Here is a 14,685-nt window from a genome sequence, read left to right as displayed (position 1 = left end):
TAGCCACTGCCAATGGAGCCACTTTGTGTCCTGGTCTAGACCAGGCCTGCAAGAAGCCCTGCCATCTGGATCCAGCCCAGGGCAGAATGTGAGTTTGACATCCCTGATCTAAATGGAGATGCTGTCTCTCTCTTGAGAACTTTATCATCAGTGAGCAATGTACATATGCAAAATGGTTCTTTCCTCACTCTTTTATTCAGGTTTACCCTCTTTGAACCCAGAATCCCAAGACACACTTGGATAGGAGTGAGAAAAATATTTAAAAATAAATAGTAAAAGGTAAAGAGTTATGTCTGACTCAATGCTGAAAATTTGTCATTGAACCAGAAATGTAGAGTGGTAAACTGCATACATTTCACAAAAATATCTACCCTATTGTAATCAATTATTAGTTTAGGCCTAACTATCTAATACAGTTTGCCATGCCAAAAATTTAAGATTTTTTTCCTTTACTGATTATCATGCTAAAGGGCAGGCCTATAGAATTTGAACCTCAGCCTCTAAAAGTTCACAAGAATTTTGTAGCCCTGATTGCAACCCTCTACACCTAAATTTCTCTATCTGTAAATGGGTAAAATGGTGCTTACCCTCTTTTGTAAAGTGCTGAGATCTACATGTTAAGAACATTATTTAAAAAAATAAAACGAGACATTAAGACTCATCTCTGCACTGTTCAAGCAAAACCTGCCAGCTTTCCAGCTGTTGTGTCTGGTAATCCTGTTCTTTCCTGGAATGAGCAGTTTCCCTGCTTCCAAATAGTCTCAAAGGGCACTTATACACATGACCAGAGCTCTGCTCCAATGCATGCCAATTAGAACGCATCAAAGCAGACTCGATTAATTAAGTCTGCTGCGAGTCTGCTGGAGCATGCTAATTACTGCGCTCCAGCAGTCTCTGTGTCATGTGTATTCAGCGTCCCCACATTTCGAAATGGCAGCAGGGGCGCTTTAACTAAAACACATCAAATGTGCTTTAGTTAAAGTGCCCATGACACCATTCTGAAGCACGGGATGCTGAATACACATAAAGCTGCAGGCGCTTTAATTAGAACAGCTCTTAGAGTCGCTCTAATTAAAGTGCCCACCCACCCCCACCCTGGAACATGTGTATAGATGCCCAAAAAAACCTTAGTGAAACCAGTACAGCAATCCAATGTCAAGAACTTTGTTGGCATGCAGAATGAGGGCGATATCTGTATTATTTCGTATGAATATTGTGTACTTCACTTGACCTATATGATACTATTCTAGCTAACTACACAGAGTAAATCACAGAAAACAAGGAAGAAACAAAATGATGACAGAGATAGTATATCTCCAGAGAACATACATATGATCCTTAAAAGAACTTGGGAACTATGCTCACAAAAGACACTAGGGAAGAAATCACCAGTACAGCTCACCCCAGAACCTGGACATGGCTGTGGGAAGCAACTATGACAGTGGCGACTCACAATAAATGATGTCAGAAATTTAAATGCATATTGCCAAAGGTGAAGCAAGAGGAAAAACAGCCTGGAGCTCTTCCAGGAAGAGAGGCGAAAAAGAGAGGTACAGGAAATAAATTACAGGCAGCTCTTGGAAAGGTGGCCAGCAGAACTGCACAGGAACCAGAATAAAATTTGAAAACACTCTAAAAGGTCAGAGTTGGTTGAGTTGCTGGACTCTGATAACCAGAGAAGAAAAGGTACCCTAGCAATGGATGATGGTTCAAAAGAAGTCCCCACAACACTGATGGGGACAAAAGAGGGCAAAAGATCTGAAAAGCAGAAATAGAATATGGAACACAAACTCCCCAGCATCATGGATGCTACCTAAATACCCCAAAGTGAGGTAGAAGGCAACATCATTGACTGTCGCCACCTTTGAGACAACATGATTTGAACCATAATTCCCTTACAGATGGACTCTTTTCTTACAATCTTTGATCTGTACCTAATGTCAAAGACACCTGGAGCCAGATGGAGAGGACAAGCCTGGGGGACTATGAACCACAGAAATTGCACTCTGGGATTACTGTTACAACATTTCTTGATAATAGTATTCACACATAATTCTTCACCCCGCAAACTGGGGTAGAGATCTCAGGTGCTGCTCATCCCTGAACTCATGACAACGTGACAAATGCATTGTGTTAGTTAATACTTCAAGCATCTCTGGTACCATGATTAGTTTTATATGGTTAAACTGATTTAAGTACTTTCAGTCCATGGTTTGGCAACAAATTTAGTAGATTATGCTGCTTTTCTTCTAATGTTACCTCCTCCTGGCCAAGTGTCTCTCCAAATTATACAATAGCTCAGTAGTTGTAAATCAATTAATTTGAGGCTGCAATGTGGCCTGATAATCTAGGAAGGTTAGCCACCTATTAACAGGGTTCACAACCTGAAAAAAGCTCATAGATCCTATTAGCAGCTCCTCAAAATAGTCTGCATCACACTGAAAGTGCCCAGAGTCATTTCTCCTCCAAAATACAGAAACAAAGGCAGACTAATACAAAAGTATACTTCATTTTAACAAGATTTGTTGCAACTACGGGTTGGGCAGACAAAGGTCAATTCAAGTCAGAAAACTGCTGGAAATAAAAACTAGAAATAGTAATATGAAGAAAAAACCCCTAGAGTATCACAAACACCTGGATAACACTGACATCTGCATATTAATTTTACATTGGACTTACATGAGAGTATACATTTCACAAAGGGGTGTAAAACAAGCCAAAACTAGAAGTGGTTAGTCCAGAGGTGAGCAATTATTTTGACTGGAGGGCCACTTAACCAGTTTTGGTGAGTTGTTAAGGGCCACACACACAAAATCTTTTAGACTACACCATTTTAACAAATTATAGATAAAAAACAAATCAAACATCTACTACAAAATATTTTAAATGTTGTTTAAAAAAAAGTTTTGTCCTGATTGATTTTTTTTTGAGTAATGTATATAGAGGCGATTGCATAATAACTCAAAATAAACTCTTACTCGTGTACCTTGTGTGGGGGAGGATGGGGACGGGGACGTGTGTGGTGCGGGGGGAGCCTCCCACATGCTAGGTTCCAGGAGCCAGCCAGGGGCGGGGGGGTAGGAGGGGCAGAGAACGCATGCAGCTGAGCTCGCCGAGACAGTGCAGGTGCAGTCCACCCCACAGGTCCACGGCTGCCCCTGAGGTACTCCATATGGAGTTGAGCCCCACCCACCCACAGCAGCCCACGCCATGCTCCCACCCACCCTGGCCTGCACCCGCCAGACAGCGCTGCCCTAGCCCCAGCCAACACACACAGTTTCCTGTCCAGGCTGCTCCTAGTGTAGCTGCAGCCACCTGGTCTATATGCACCACAAATGAAACGGACCTGGGGGTAATAATGCCAACTACTACTCAGCTTCCCCTGCCTCCAGCAGCTCCTCCTTTTCCTGTCCCTGCTGCATCACTCTGGGCACCAGGCAGTGCAGGGAAGCCTTGGGGGGAGGGTGCCAGGCACCACATGCCTAGCACGCTGAGGGGGAGAGGGAGGAGGGGAAGCTGAAGCTAAGCCACTCCTGGCGCAGTGCATGGGGCTCCAGCTATAGCTCCCAGCCACCTTCCACCCACTTGGCCACCTGCAAGTGGCTGCTCATCGCACCAGATGGGTGTAGGTGAAAGGCAGCCGGGAGCTGGAACTGGAGCCCCACACACTGGGGCAGGAGCTGCCCAGGTTCAGCTTCCCCCATACCTGGCTAGGTATGCAGTGCCTGGCACGTACCCCCATGGCTTCCCCACACTGCCTGCTGCCCAGAGTGGCACAGCAGGAACAGGAGGAGGAGGAAGAGATACTGGAGGCAGGGAACCTGAGCAGTAACTGGGCAGCTGTAGTCTCACTGATGGCAGCCCTGCATGGACTGTGTGCCTGGGCTGCCCCAGGTGGGGCTCAGCCCCGTGCAGAGCCCCCTGGGCCAGATGCAATCAATTGGCAGGTGGCTTCCCACAGGTTAGATCCAACCAGTTGATGGGCCAGATCCAGCCCACGGCCCTTATTTGCCCACCACTAAGTTAGTCTATCAAAAGTTAGTTATCCAAGTAATGACAGCATTTTCAAACTTTTGTCACCACACCACCACTCCATGCACCAGCTGCAAAATAAGATTTAGTCCTGAATCAGACAGTAAATCATTAATTTTGGATCATGTCCTTCTCAGCCAAAAGTAAAAAAAGGAACAAGAGGATCATCATAAAGCTTCTGTTGCTGAACACTTCGTGCTGCCACCTATGGCTTTACTAGGGAAACTAATATACAGACAATTGCAGTAAACAATCTGCCTTTTGGCAAGACATCCTCATGATACGTCAGTCATCGTTCAATAGTTTTTTAAAAATAAAGCTACTTCTGATGTTTGCAGAGTGTAAGCCTTTGATTTATGACCTATGACCTATCCAGATTATCTCAACAGGCAGAAAATATTTGATCATCTTATATTGGGGGGTAAAGTTCATTCATTGTTGTGCTCCGCTTTTAAATTTGTATTCACATTGGAAAACATAAGCCCCCATGTGTAAGTGACATTGCATGGCTAAATGGAGGGCTATCATTTAAAAAAGAAAATGTTTTAAGGCTTCAAAATTTGTAACGCAGGGATGTCAAAGAGAAAGTCCACAAGCCAGATCTGGCCATAGAACTACATCATCTGGCCCCTGGTGCTGGCCGCACAGGGCCAGTCTGGGACCTCACTCTCCCACCCCCCACCCCCACATGCCAAATCCAGTGCCCACGGCACCCACTCAAGAACTGCACTGCATGCAGCACCCACTCTGGCTGGTCTGGGATGCGAGTCGCACGTGGTGCCAGCCTGGTTGATCTGGCAAGAGTGCTGTGTGCAGTGACGATTCCAGAGCAGGTGCCACAACCAGCCGCAGTGGGTACTGGATCCAGTATGTGGGATGGAGGAGCTCTGCGGGTCCCCCACAATCCTGGTCCAGAGCCTGCTCTAGCCAGTCCAGGATTGTGCTGCACACAGTACCCACTGTAGCTGGTCTGGGCCTGCGCTGCACACAGCATCCACCCCCAACTGGCTGGAGTGGGAGCCCTGTGAAGCTCATATCTCAATCCAGCCAAGGCTAGCACCATGTGCAGTGCAGTCCCAGAAAGGCTGGAGTGGGTGTTGCACTGGCATGGGGAGGGCTTGGGGGTCCAAGAGCCTAACTCTCCTCAAACTTGACAAGCACCTGTAAAACAGTGAACCCTGTTCTTTCTACATACTTGCTCTTCATAGGGAGTTAAAAGCCTGCTCAATAAAGTAGACTTGGCAGTATAACATACTGAAAAGGTAAAAATGCCATTCTAAGAAAACCCAAAACACCAATGTATTTTCAATGCATGAAAATTACCATGGCATCTTCTTCTGTAACTTTCCAGTCAACAAGAACTGCTCCCCTTCAAACCATAATGCTCTGGCATCCTGATACCAACCATCTCTGGAAATTACTATATTAACAAGCAATACACATCAGAGGCAGCACAAACATGCTCCCTGTATAAAAGTTACCAGCAAAAAGGTAGAATGGAAGTGGACCTATAGGGAAGTCTTTGTAGCAGGCAAACAACACCAGGTTTGTGAAAATAAATCCTTGAAAAATACTTCTAATATGGTCTCACACAGGGGTCAATGCTTGGTCCAGTACTCTTCAACATCTTTATTAATGATTTGAATGTGGGGGTGAAGAGCTCACTGGCCAAGTTCACAGATGACACCAAGTTATAGGGAAGTGTGGTCACACTTGAAGATAGGCTACAGATGCAGGCAGATCTAGACAGGCTGGCAAGCTGGGCAGGTTGGAACCAGATGAAGTTCAACACTGGGAAATGTAAAGTGCTCCATCTGGGGACAAACAATCCCCTGCACACCTACAGACTTGGTGGTGCCAAACTGACCAGCACCACAAATGAAAGGGACCTGGGGGTAATAATAGACCACAGTATGAATATGAGCCAGCAGTGCAACGCTATAGCCATCAGGGCAAATAATACTCTGGCATGCATCAATCAATGCATCTCCAACAAAACCAAGGAAGTGATTCTTCTGCTCTACTCAGCACTGGTGAGACCACAGCTGGAGTACTGTGTCCAATCCTGGGCGACGCACTTTAATAAAGATGTGGTAAAGCTTGAAAGAGTCCAGACAAGAGCCACCTGTATGATTAGAGACTTGCATGGCAAGCCATACGAGGAAAAGCTGAGGGACCTGCGACTCTACAGCTCGAAAAAGAGAAGGCTGAGAGGGGACTTGGTAGCAGCTTACTGCTACATCAGAGGCTCAGCGAACAACTGTTCACCAGGGCACCCGTGGAGAAAACCAGGAGTAATGGCCACAAACTCCTGGAAGACCATTTTAGGCTCAACATTAGGAAAAAATTCTTCATAGGCAGGGTGTCCAGGCTGTAGAATAAGCCTCCAGAGGTAGTGCAATCACCTGCCCTGGAAATCTTCAAGAGGAGACTGGATGGGCACCTTGCTGGGGTCACCTAGCAGTTGTCTTTCCTGACTGGTGCAGGGGGCTGGACCCGATGATCTTTCAAAGTCCCTTCCAGCCTTACAATATATGAGTAATTCAGCCACCAGATTATAGTGGGTTTTTGTTATTTATGCTTCTTTGGTTTATGAATGTAGTTATATTTCACTGTAATGTTTTTCTGCTTGCCCATTTATTTTTTGTTAAGCTTCACTACGAAGTAAATTAAAGGATGTACTGCCCAAACAATTTTCCAGTGAAACATCTTTCAATAATTAGATATGCAGGTACAGAATGAGTTAGCTACCTTTTCAATATAATCACACACTGCATAGTTTAGGCACTCAATTAGATCTCTAATTATGTTGACTATGTACTTGCACCCTTTAATAGCTGGTCACATCTTATATCTCCACAAACCTAGGCATTAAGCTCTGTACTCCCATTTAAAATGAGTCAAAAGGGCTTTTTGCACTTCTGTTTAAATGCACAAAAGAGGCCTTTGGCTCTTAAGCACTGCCATTGCAGTATGTTAAAGTCTACCTACTGCATAAGCAACAAGGTGTACAACTGTTAATTAAAGCACATAAGAACCATTATGAAAATTCTGTCCCATAGGTGGAGAGAGAAAAAAAATGGGGGGGGGGACTGAGTGCACGCACCCCCAGGAAAGTCTGCAGGGGGAGGGGAAAGGGCCATGGAAGGATAGGGGAGAATGGGGCTAGGACTGGACAGGGATCAGAGCAGAGCCATGCCCGGGACTGGGGCCAGGACCTGCTGCGCCCATCCTCTCTCATGTGCCTGGAGTCATTGCCCAGTGCCAGCAGCCCCTGTGAATTTGCCACCCCACACCGGCCCCGGCCCCGCAACACGTGGGGGGGCCCAGAATGGGGCCAGTCTCAGCTGCACCACCGGGCCAGAGGGGACAGAGCCTGCGGGATCCCTGTGCCCGCCCTGCATCTTCCTCGGTGGCTCCTCCAAGTGTGCAGCGCCAGGCAGCCAAAAGGGTGCCTGACCCACTTGGCTGCCTGGCGCTGCACCCCTGGAGGAGTCAGAGGGCTTTAACTGTCCTATGACCGGGCCCAGCCAGGGCCCCATTCACCATGAACGGAGCCCTGGCTGGGCCAGGTCATGGGACAATCAGAGCCCATCAGCTCTTCCAGGGGCATGGTGCAGGGGAGCCGGGGGGGGAAACATGCCCCTGCTCCCCCGCAATGCATGCAGCAGCTGGGAGTTGCCTGCCCATGCCACTGAACCAGCTGCCGGGCTCCCATTGTCCCACAACCCAGCCTGGTCCTGTGAACGGGGTCCCGGCCGGGCCAGGTCATGGGGCAATTAAGGGCATTTTCTCATGTCTACATCGGCGAAACTTTGCAACACGACTGTGCTAAAGAACAATATTAATACAGCCAGGATTTGGGGGCTACAAGTCCAGTAAAATACAATGAAAGAATGAAAGATCATTCTTTCACTTGGACCCAAATATTCATGTCGTCTGAAAAATGTTAATTCGTAAGAAAGCTGTCAGAGGAGACTAGGAACCAAATAACCTTGGCACTTGCACAACTGCATCTAGTCTGAATTCTCCCAAATGTTTAGGGCAAAGGTCTTTGGCTAAACTCATGAAAATTACCCTTACTGCTAACAGCAATAGGAAGCCAGATATTCCACCAATACCAGTCCAAATGTGTTAGACGGACACAAGTGCTTCTGTTGCCCATCTACAATTATAGTATAAAACTTGTTCCATTTTTCAAATCCCTGCATATTTTATGAAATCACAATAAAAGTATTTTGCTTCATTAAGCTATAGATTCTACCTATGTAGTAAGGTTGCTAACTAAAATTATTACAGGTATCTATCAGCAAATATCAACTGAAAATGGGTATTACTGTTATACATAGGTTTAATGTGTAGTATAACTAGTATACAACTACACTACAACTTGCACACATCACCATTTCTGGCTCTTACACCTGCACCTCCAGAAATGTAATATATCTCACCCAGTGCACTAAATGCCCAGATGGAAAATATATAGAAGAAACCAAACAACAACTGTGTACCAGAATGAACACACACCGAAATTTTATCAAAGACAAAAATACCCAGTTACCTGTGGGGGCAGACTTCTCACAAGACAACCACTCCAATTTCTCAGTTCTAATCCTCAAAGGGAACTTACAAAACAGCTTTCATAGAGGAGCCTATAAAACTTCACTTCATAAATCTACTGGATACAAAAAATCATGGGCTAAATGTAGACATTTGGATTTATGACACATTATTACTGGCCTACCATCTGCTCACCCCAGGAAACTTGTCTGCATTTTACCAGCTACATTCTTCCCTCTTCCCCCACCATTCCTACCTATCTCACACACCAATCATCTCCCAGGACCTCGGATCCTCGCTGCCACACATTTACATTTTCACAGACTTGCATTTTGCATGCTAGCTTCCATTCCACCCAAGAGAGCACACAGAAAATAACAAACTCTCCCTGTGCCTGAAAAAGAGCATTTGTACCCAAAAGCTCACAAAGAACAATTTTTCCAGCTATTTAGTTGGTCTAATAAAAGATATATCACAAAGAACTTTGTCTGCCCATGTCCTTAGACCAACATGGCTTCAACCAACAAACCTGAAAATCAGCATTCCAGTGCACCACACCAAATGCCCTGATAGAAAATACATAGGAGAGACCAAACAACAACTGCGCACCAGAATGAACGCACACCTGAAACCTATCAAAGACAGGAATACCCAATTACCTGTGGGGGCACATTTCTCACAAGAAAACCACTCTCTCTCCAATCTCTCAGTCCTGATCCTCAAAGGAAACTTACACAACACTTCTCAGAGATGAGCCTATGAACCCTACTTCATCAACCTCCTGGATACTAAAAATCATGGACTGAATATAGACACTGGATTTATGACACATTATAACCTGCCAGACACCTGACTCCCCAGGTACTGCTACATTCATCCCCCTTCCCCCCACCACCAGCCTCTCTGTCACCCACTGATGCCTCAATTTACATCTTCACTGACTGCCTATCTTGCATGCAGACCAGCTTCTGACTTCTTTACTATTCATTCCATCCAAGAAGAGCACAGACCAACTACAGGAACTTCCTCAGCCTGACGAAGGGTTTTTAAACCCAAAAGCTTGCTTAAATATTTTTTTTCCAACTATTTAAGTTGGTCTAATAAAAGATATCAGTTTCACCCAAAGAACCTTGGCTGAAATCTTACTTGACATTTTGTACTGTGTCATAAGCTCAGGTACATAATTTCTGTTTCGTTTCTTTACCATGTCAGTATCTGGTGCATTGGATCACATATATTACATTTTGAGAAAGGCATATGGATTTTAATGGGTTTGTTGTGGTGGGTGTAGGAGTGATGTCTGTGATTGTAGCATTGAAGATGTGTTGACGGGTTTAAGCATCTATTGTTAAGGCAGGGCTGTGTCCCATTTGATGTCAGTTACACAGTGGGGAGTTTGCTTCTGAAAATGGGTTAGGCAAGGTTAGAGGGTTGTTTGAAAGCCAGGAACAGAAGGGCTGGGAATTTCTCTCTCAAGGTCTGATCTTTGTTGAGTGAAGGTTGTAATTCTTCTAACTGGTCCCAGTGTGGGCAATAGGTAGCCACTAGGGGTGTATGGTCTGGGAGGAGGGGAGGCAGGGATTTGCATCGCAGTAGATTATTGTGGGACATTTGGGTAGCTCTTCCAAAGACACAAGTCTATTTCTCTACTGGAACGTCCTTATTGCATAAAGGCAGGTTTCAGGCTGGCCAGGTAGGTCTTGTGAATATTCTCCTCAGAGCAGATGTGGTGATATCTGGGGGCCTGAAAAAAGACTACAACTTTTTGGTGTGCTTGGGACAATTGCTGGTTTTGGAGACATAAGTATGGAAATAATTTTTCTTATCAGCTCCAGGGTGACACATCTCCTTATGTTATTAGGAAAGGCAATCTCCTTTCCAAACTTCCTGGCTCCCTCCCCTCCTGATTTTTATGCAGAGCCTTACAATTATCTTAACCCAGGTACACCCAAGGGTGTGCCCTATCTTCAATCGGATGGGACAGGTAGGCAGGAGGGGGTGCTGTGAGAGGGATGCCAAAATTTCGAACAGAGCCCCCTTTCCTCTATACAATTACCCCAAGCCCAAAGTTCTTAACTATATACAATTGATTGAGTTACCAACCTATATATATATACAGATATAGATACAAATATACATATAAAGGTCTGTTAGCTGGAGGAAGTCGACCCTAGGGAGGGCATTTGGGTAAGTACCCAGGCCTCAGGGCCAGAAGAGGGGTGGATCCGAGGACAATCAATCTAGCAAGTTTATACCACAAGTGGGTTATCTAATAAAGACATCCTTACAGAGCCCATTATATGGAATTAATACACCCAACTATTTATAACACCAACAATAACAATAGATACTGAATAGGAAACATAACTATACCAGATACTAGATGCACCCTGTCTGGGCTCCAACCACTTGGTCCTTCAAATGGGATAGGGTCTTTTTCCCCCAGGCCCACTCCCCCCAGGGTCCCTTGCCCAGGGGTGCCTCCCCTGTGGGACCTGGGTTCCCAGTAATTCATGGTCCTTCCTCTGGGAGCTGTCAATCTGGCCTCTGGGTCCCCACACCATCTCAGGCTTCCTGGAGCCATCAGCCTCGAGTTGAGGGTTCTTCCCTCTGGGCCCTGGGCCCCGCGTTGAGCATCCAGGGAACTCCTATGGGAGCTGTCACTGGCTCCAGTTCCCCAGCCTCACGCCAGGGGTCTTTCCCCTTCCCGAGCCCTGCTCTTGGCACGGGGGCTCTTTTAGTTTATTGCTGAGCCACACTGGGCTCTGGTTATCCAGCCTAGAGCCAGGGCTAACTTGAGCATCCTCGAGCTGCTCCCAGGGCCGACCCTCCATGCGCTGATCCACACACTGTCAAGGACCAGGGAGGGTCCAAATGATGGTCTTCTCTGGAGCTCCTCTCTCCTCACCATCCTTTGCTGTATCTGCCCAGTGTGCTGAGCATGCTGAGCTTGTATTTACACCAGAGGCCCTGCCCCTGAAGTCTGCTGGACCTGCAAAGCGCAGCCTTCAATCAGGTCCAGGGGCTCCTTGCACCCCCCGCCTCCAACCAGGAGCAGGGCAAGCCCCTCCCAGCTGTTATCTGATTGGTGGAAAAAAGAAGGGGGAAAGGTATATCTAGGTGAGATGAGCTACTTTTCAGAATATGGCCATAAGCCAGCACCAGCTTGAAGAAAATAGGCCTCTATAAATAAGGAAGAAAAAGGAGACAAAGATAATGAAGGCTGAACTGAGAAGGACCAAAAGGGTTGAAAAAGTATACCCTCATATACCTTGTCAATGATATCCCCATATAACTTCATGTAAAAGTTCTGAAGTACTCTCTCCACCCTCCCTCAAGCCTGTCCACAATACTTCCAGCAAAGTCATCACATACACCATGTAACCAGGAATCTTACACTTACTGGGCAAGGCAATGATACCAATGTAATACTGACCATAAGCTGCTACACAGTCCACTTCTACACTTGTTTGCAGAATTTAAATGTTCAAGACATACTTACAAACTTGCTAAAAGTACAGACAGAGATGTTGTCTCATAAAGCCTTTGTCCCAAATAATATAAAGGGATGAACCTGAACTGTAAAAATAGTTATACTGTGCACTCTTTGTTTGGCTCTACCTTCCCCCTTCTGAACCTAATATTAACAAGCAATTAAGAAAAAAATTCTACCATGTAAATATTCCAACATGAGCTCTAATTTCCCAGCCACCTTGATCAAATGACAGTTCACAGGACTCTTATAAGCAACTAGTCAAAATTAAAAGAAAGGGCAACACTCATGGTTTGTAACAAACCAAATAATGCAGGGATTAAGAATTATGCAGCCTTCACACCGATCAGTGGCCCACAGATGACACAGGAGCTTCAGACAAACAATTAACTACCCAGATAATGAGCGTCTAGTTTTCTTCCTTCTTAGAAGAGTGATATTCTCAAACTCTTCTATCCTGTTTTCTATCTTAGACATTTAATCAAGATTGTCATATAAATGTTGGTATATCCAGTTTAGACTGCAAAACCCTCTGGGCAGGAATTATGTTCTATTATTCACTAATAAAGAACCACATACTGTCAAGTAATCTTTTCATGTTCTTTTCATTCAGCAACATACACAGATCTCTAAGACTAATCTAACTAACAGCCCAAATTTATGTCTGTGTTACTGCCCAGTAGAAAGTAATGATACTTACAAGGCCCTGGTACACTTGGGTGCAACCATGTAAAAGGTCTAGATCTAAATATCAATAAATAAGTTGGAATTCTGAATTAAGATACACTAGCATAGAAAGATATGTCTGTTTGGCAATGCAATTTGCTTCCTTCAGTCAGCATTCTGACCTCATAGACATCTATATTTCTCTGTGGCTACCATTAGAATCACATATGAATGTCTGAAGGTAGAAGAAGTTGATTCAAATCCCTCTGTGGCCCCTCCCCAGTAATAATTAAATTAAATGATTAAATTATTAAATTTACCTTTGCGGTTTGGAATATTATTGAAATACTGTTCTTTACAACTTGCATTTACTTGCATTTTGTCACGCTAGGGCTTATTAAGCTTTCAACAATTGCTACATATCTTTCCTTCTGGAAAGATTATTCAAGGAAAACCTAACAGTAAGATGCTGCTTACCTGTAGGCAGATGGAGGGTTATGTTGTTGCAAAAGTCAGTGTAGCAGCATTCTGTTTTTGTGACATTTTTAGAACTATGGCAGAACACTTGAGCATTCAATTCTGGAAGAGATACACATGACTTTATCACTTCTTCTTTGCCATTAGTCAGCATGACTGAAGTCCAACATGCTCCTTCAGTTTGGCAGGTGAAGTTTGTATGCTCACACAACTGGCATACACACTTTAGACCTGAAAAATATTGCAAAAAAGTATTTAATGAAAAATGCCCAGGAAGGAAATGGTTTTCTGCTCAAGTAAGGAAACTTGGATCTATTGAATCTAGTCTCAATTCTACCAAAGATTCATTGCAATTCCTGCATTTGTATAGTACGTGCTTAACTCAAAACGTATGCTTAAGTACATCCATTTCAGCCAGCTATTTAGGGATGTGCCTGATGTCAAGTATGTGAGAAGTCTAGTTAATATGCTTTAATGATTTCCTGAATGATAGCTACTGCATTTCTGTACTATAATGCACCCATTTGTATAATTATAAAACATACTTACATTGCCAAGGTATTGGCAGGTTTAAATCAAGTATCTATCACAAAGCATGTTTAAAGTGCTCAGATGGGAAATTTTATACTTTAATACAAAACCTTTTAAGTTACATTAGCATGTGCTTTTTTCCTACGTAAACCAAATATAAACTAGGAACAACTATGAAAAAGATGCATCTTGACTGCTTCTCAGGGAACTTACAGAAATAGTTTCTGCCACCTAAATAGTCATTTGTGTGCTATAAGCTTAATTTTTAAGATTTCCATTTCTATAATTATTTAAATCAAAATATGCAATCTAAGGGAATTAAATTTAATAGGTAAAGACTACATTTTGCAGGCACTGTTGAAAAGAAGTGCCATGGCCATTTTTGAGTCATGCTATCAAAATCAAATGAAGAACTAGTATTAATGTTGGTCTTCCCAGCAGAAGCAAATAATTTCTGACTTTTCTGCCATGTCTGTCCAATCTATGGTGATATCATAATACTCACTATACTGTATCATTTCTGAAGAGAACCGTATCTCAGCGCATCCAGCATGTTTTTAGAGAATATCTTTAAAAGTTCACCCTCACCCATCTTCATTATCTTAAAAAAGTTATATAAAGTCAATGATAAGGCTCAGGGTTTTCAAGATGGTTCATGAGTTCAGAACCCTGCACCCACATGATGCATCACTATCTTTAGTGGGGCTCCGTGAGGGCACAGGGAGCTCCCAACAGCCTCCAGGAACAGGACTGAGTCAGGACATAGCTGGACTCCTGATTTTAATTAAGACATAGGATATCACAAGGTATGCAAAGAGAAGTTCTGTTCCTATGGGCTAAAGCAGAACTGAGGGATTATTTTAAGCAATTTTATTTTAGCGGTGATCTTTGAAAACTATTCACTGACAGTAATCTACATCTGTTTT

The 14,685-nt window shown here is 44.1% G+C and overlaps 1 protein-coding gene across 1 annotated transcript in view; it reads right to left on the bottom strand.

Moving 5' to 3' along the window:
* The window catches only part of ACVR1C (activin A receptor type 1C), a 74,104-nt gene extending 60,653 nt beyond the window's left edge, over nt 1–13,451 (bottom strand). The window contains exon 1 of the mRNA XM_025199925.1: nt 13,229–13,451. Within this exon, the coding sequence (XP_025055710.1) occupies nt 13,229–13,382 (154 nt within the window). The 5' untranslated portion in view covers nt 13,383–13,451. The remainder of the gene's footprint in view (nt 1–13,228) is intronic.
* Between the last annotated feature and the right edge of the window lie 1,234 nt (nt 13,452–14,685).

Source organism: Alligator sinensis, unplaced genomic scaffold (genome assembly GCF_000455745.1).
Source record: "Alligator sinensis unplaced genomic scaffold, ASM45574v1 scaffold389_1, whole genome shotgun sequence".
NCBI classification, from domain to species: Eukaryota; Metazoa; Chordata; order Crocodylia; family Alligatoridae; genus Alligator; species Alligator sinensis.
The sequence above is the reverse complement of the archived record's forward strand: the minus strand, read 5'-3'. Positions and strand labels throughout refer to the sequence as shown.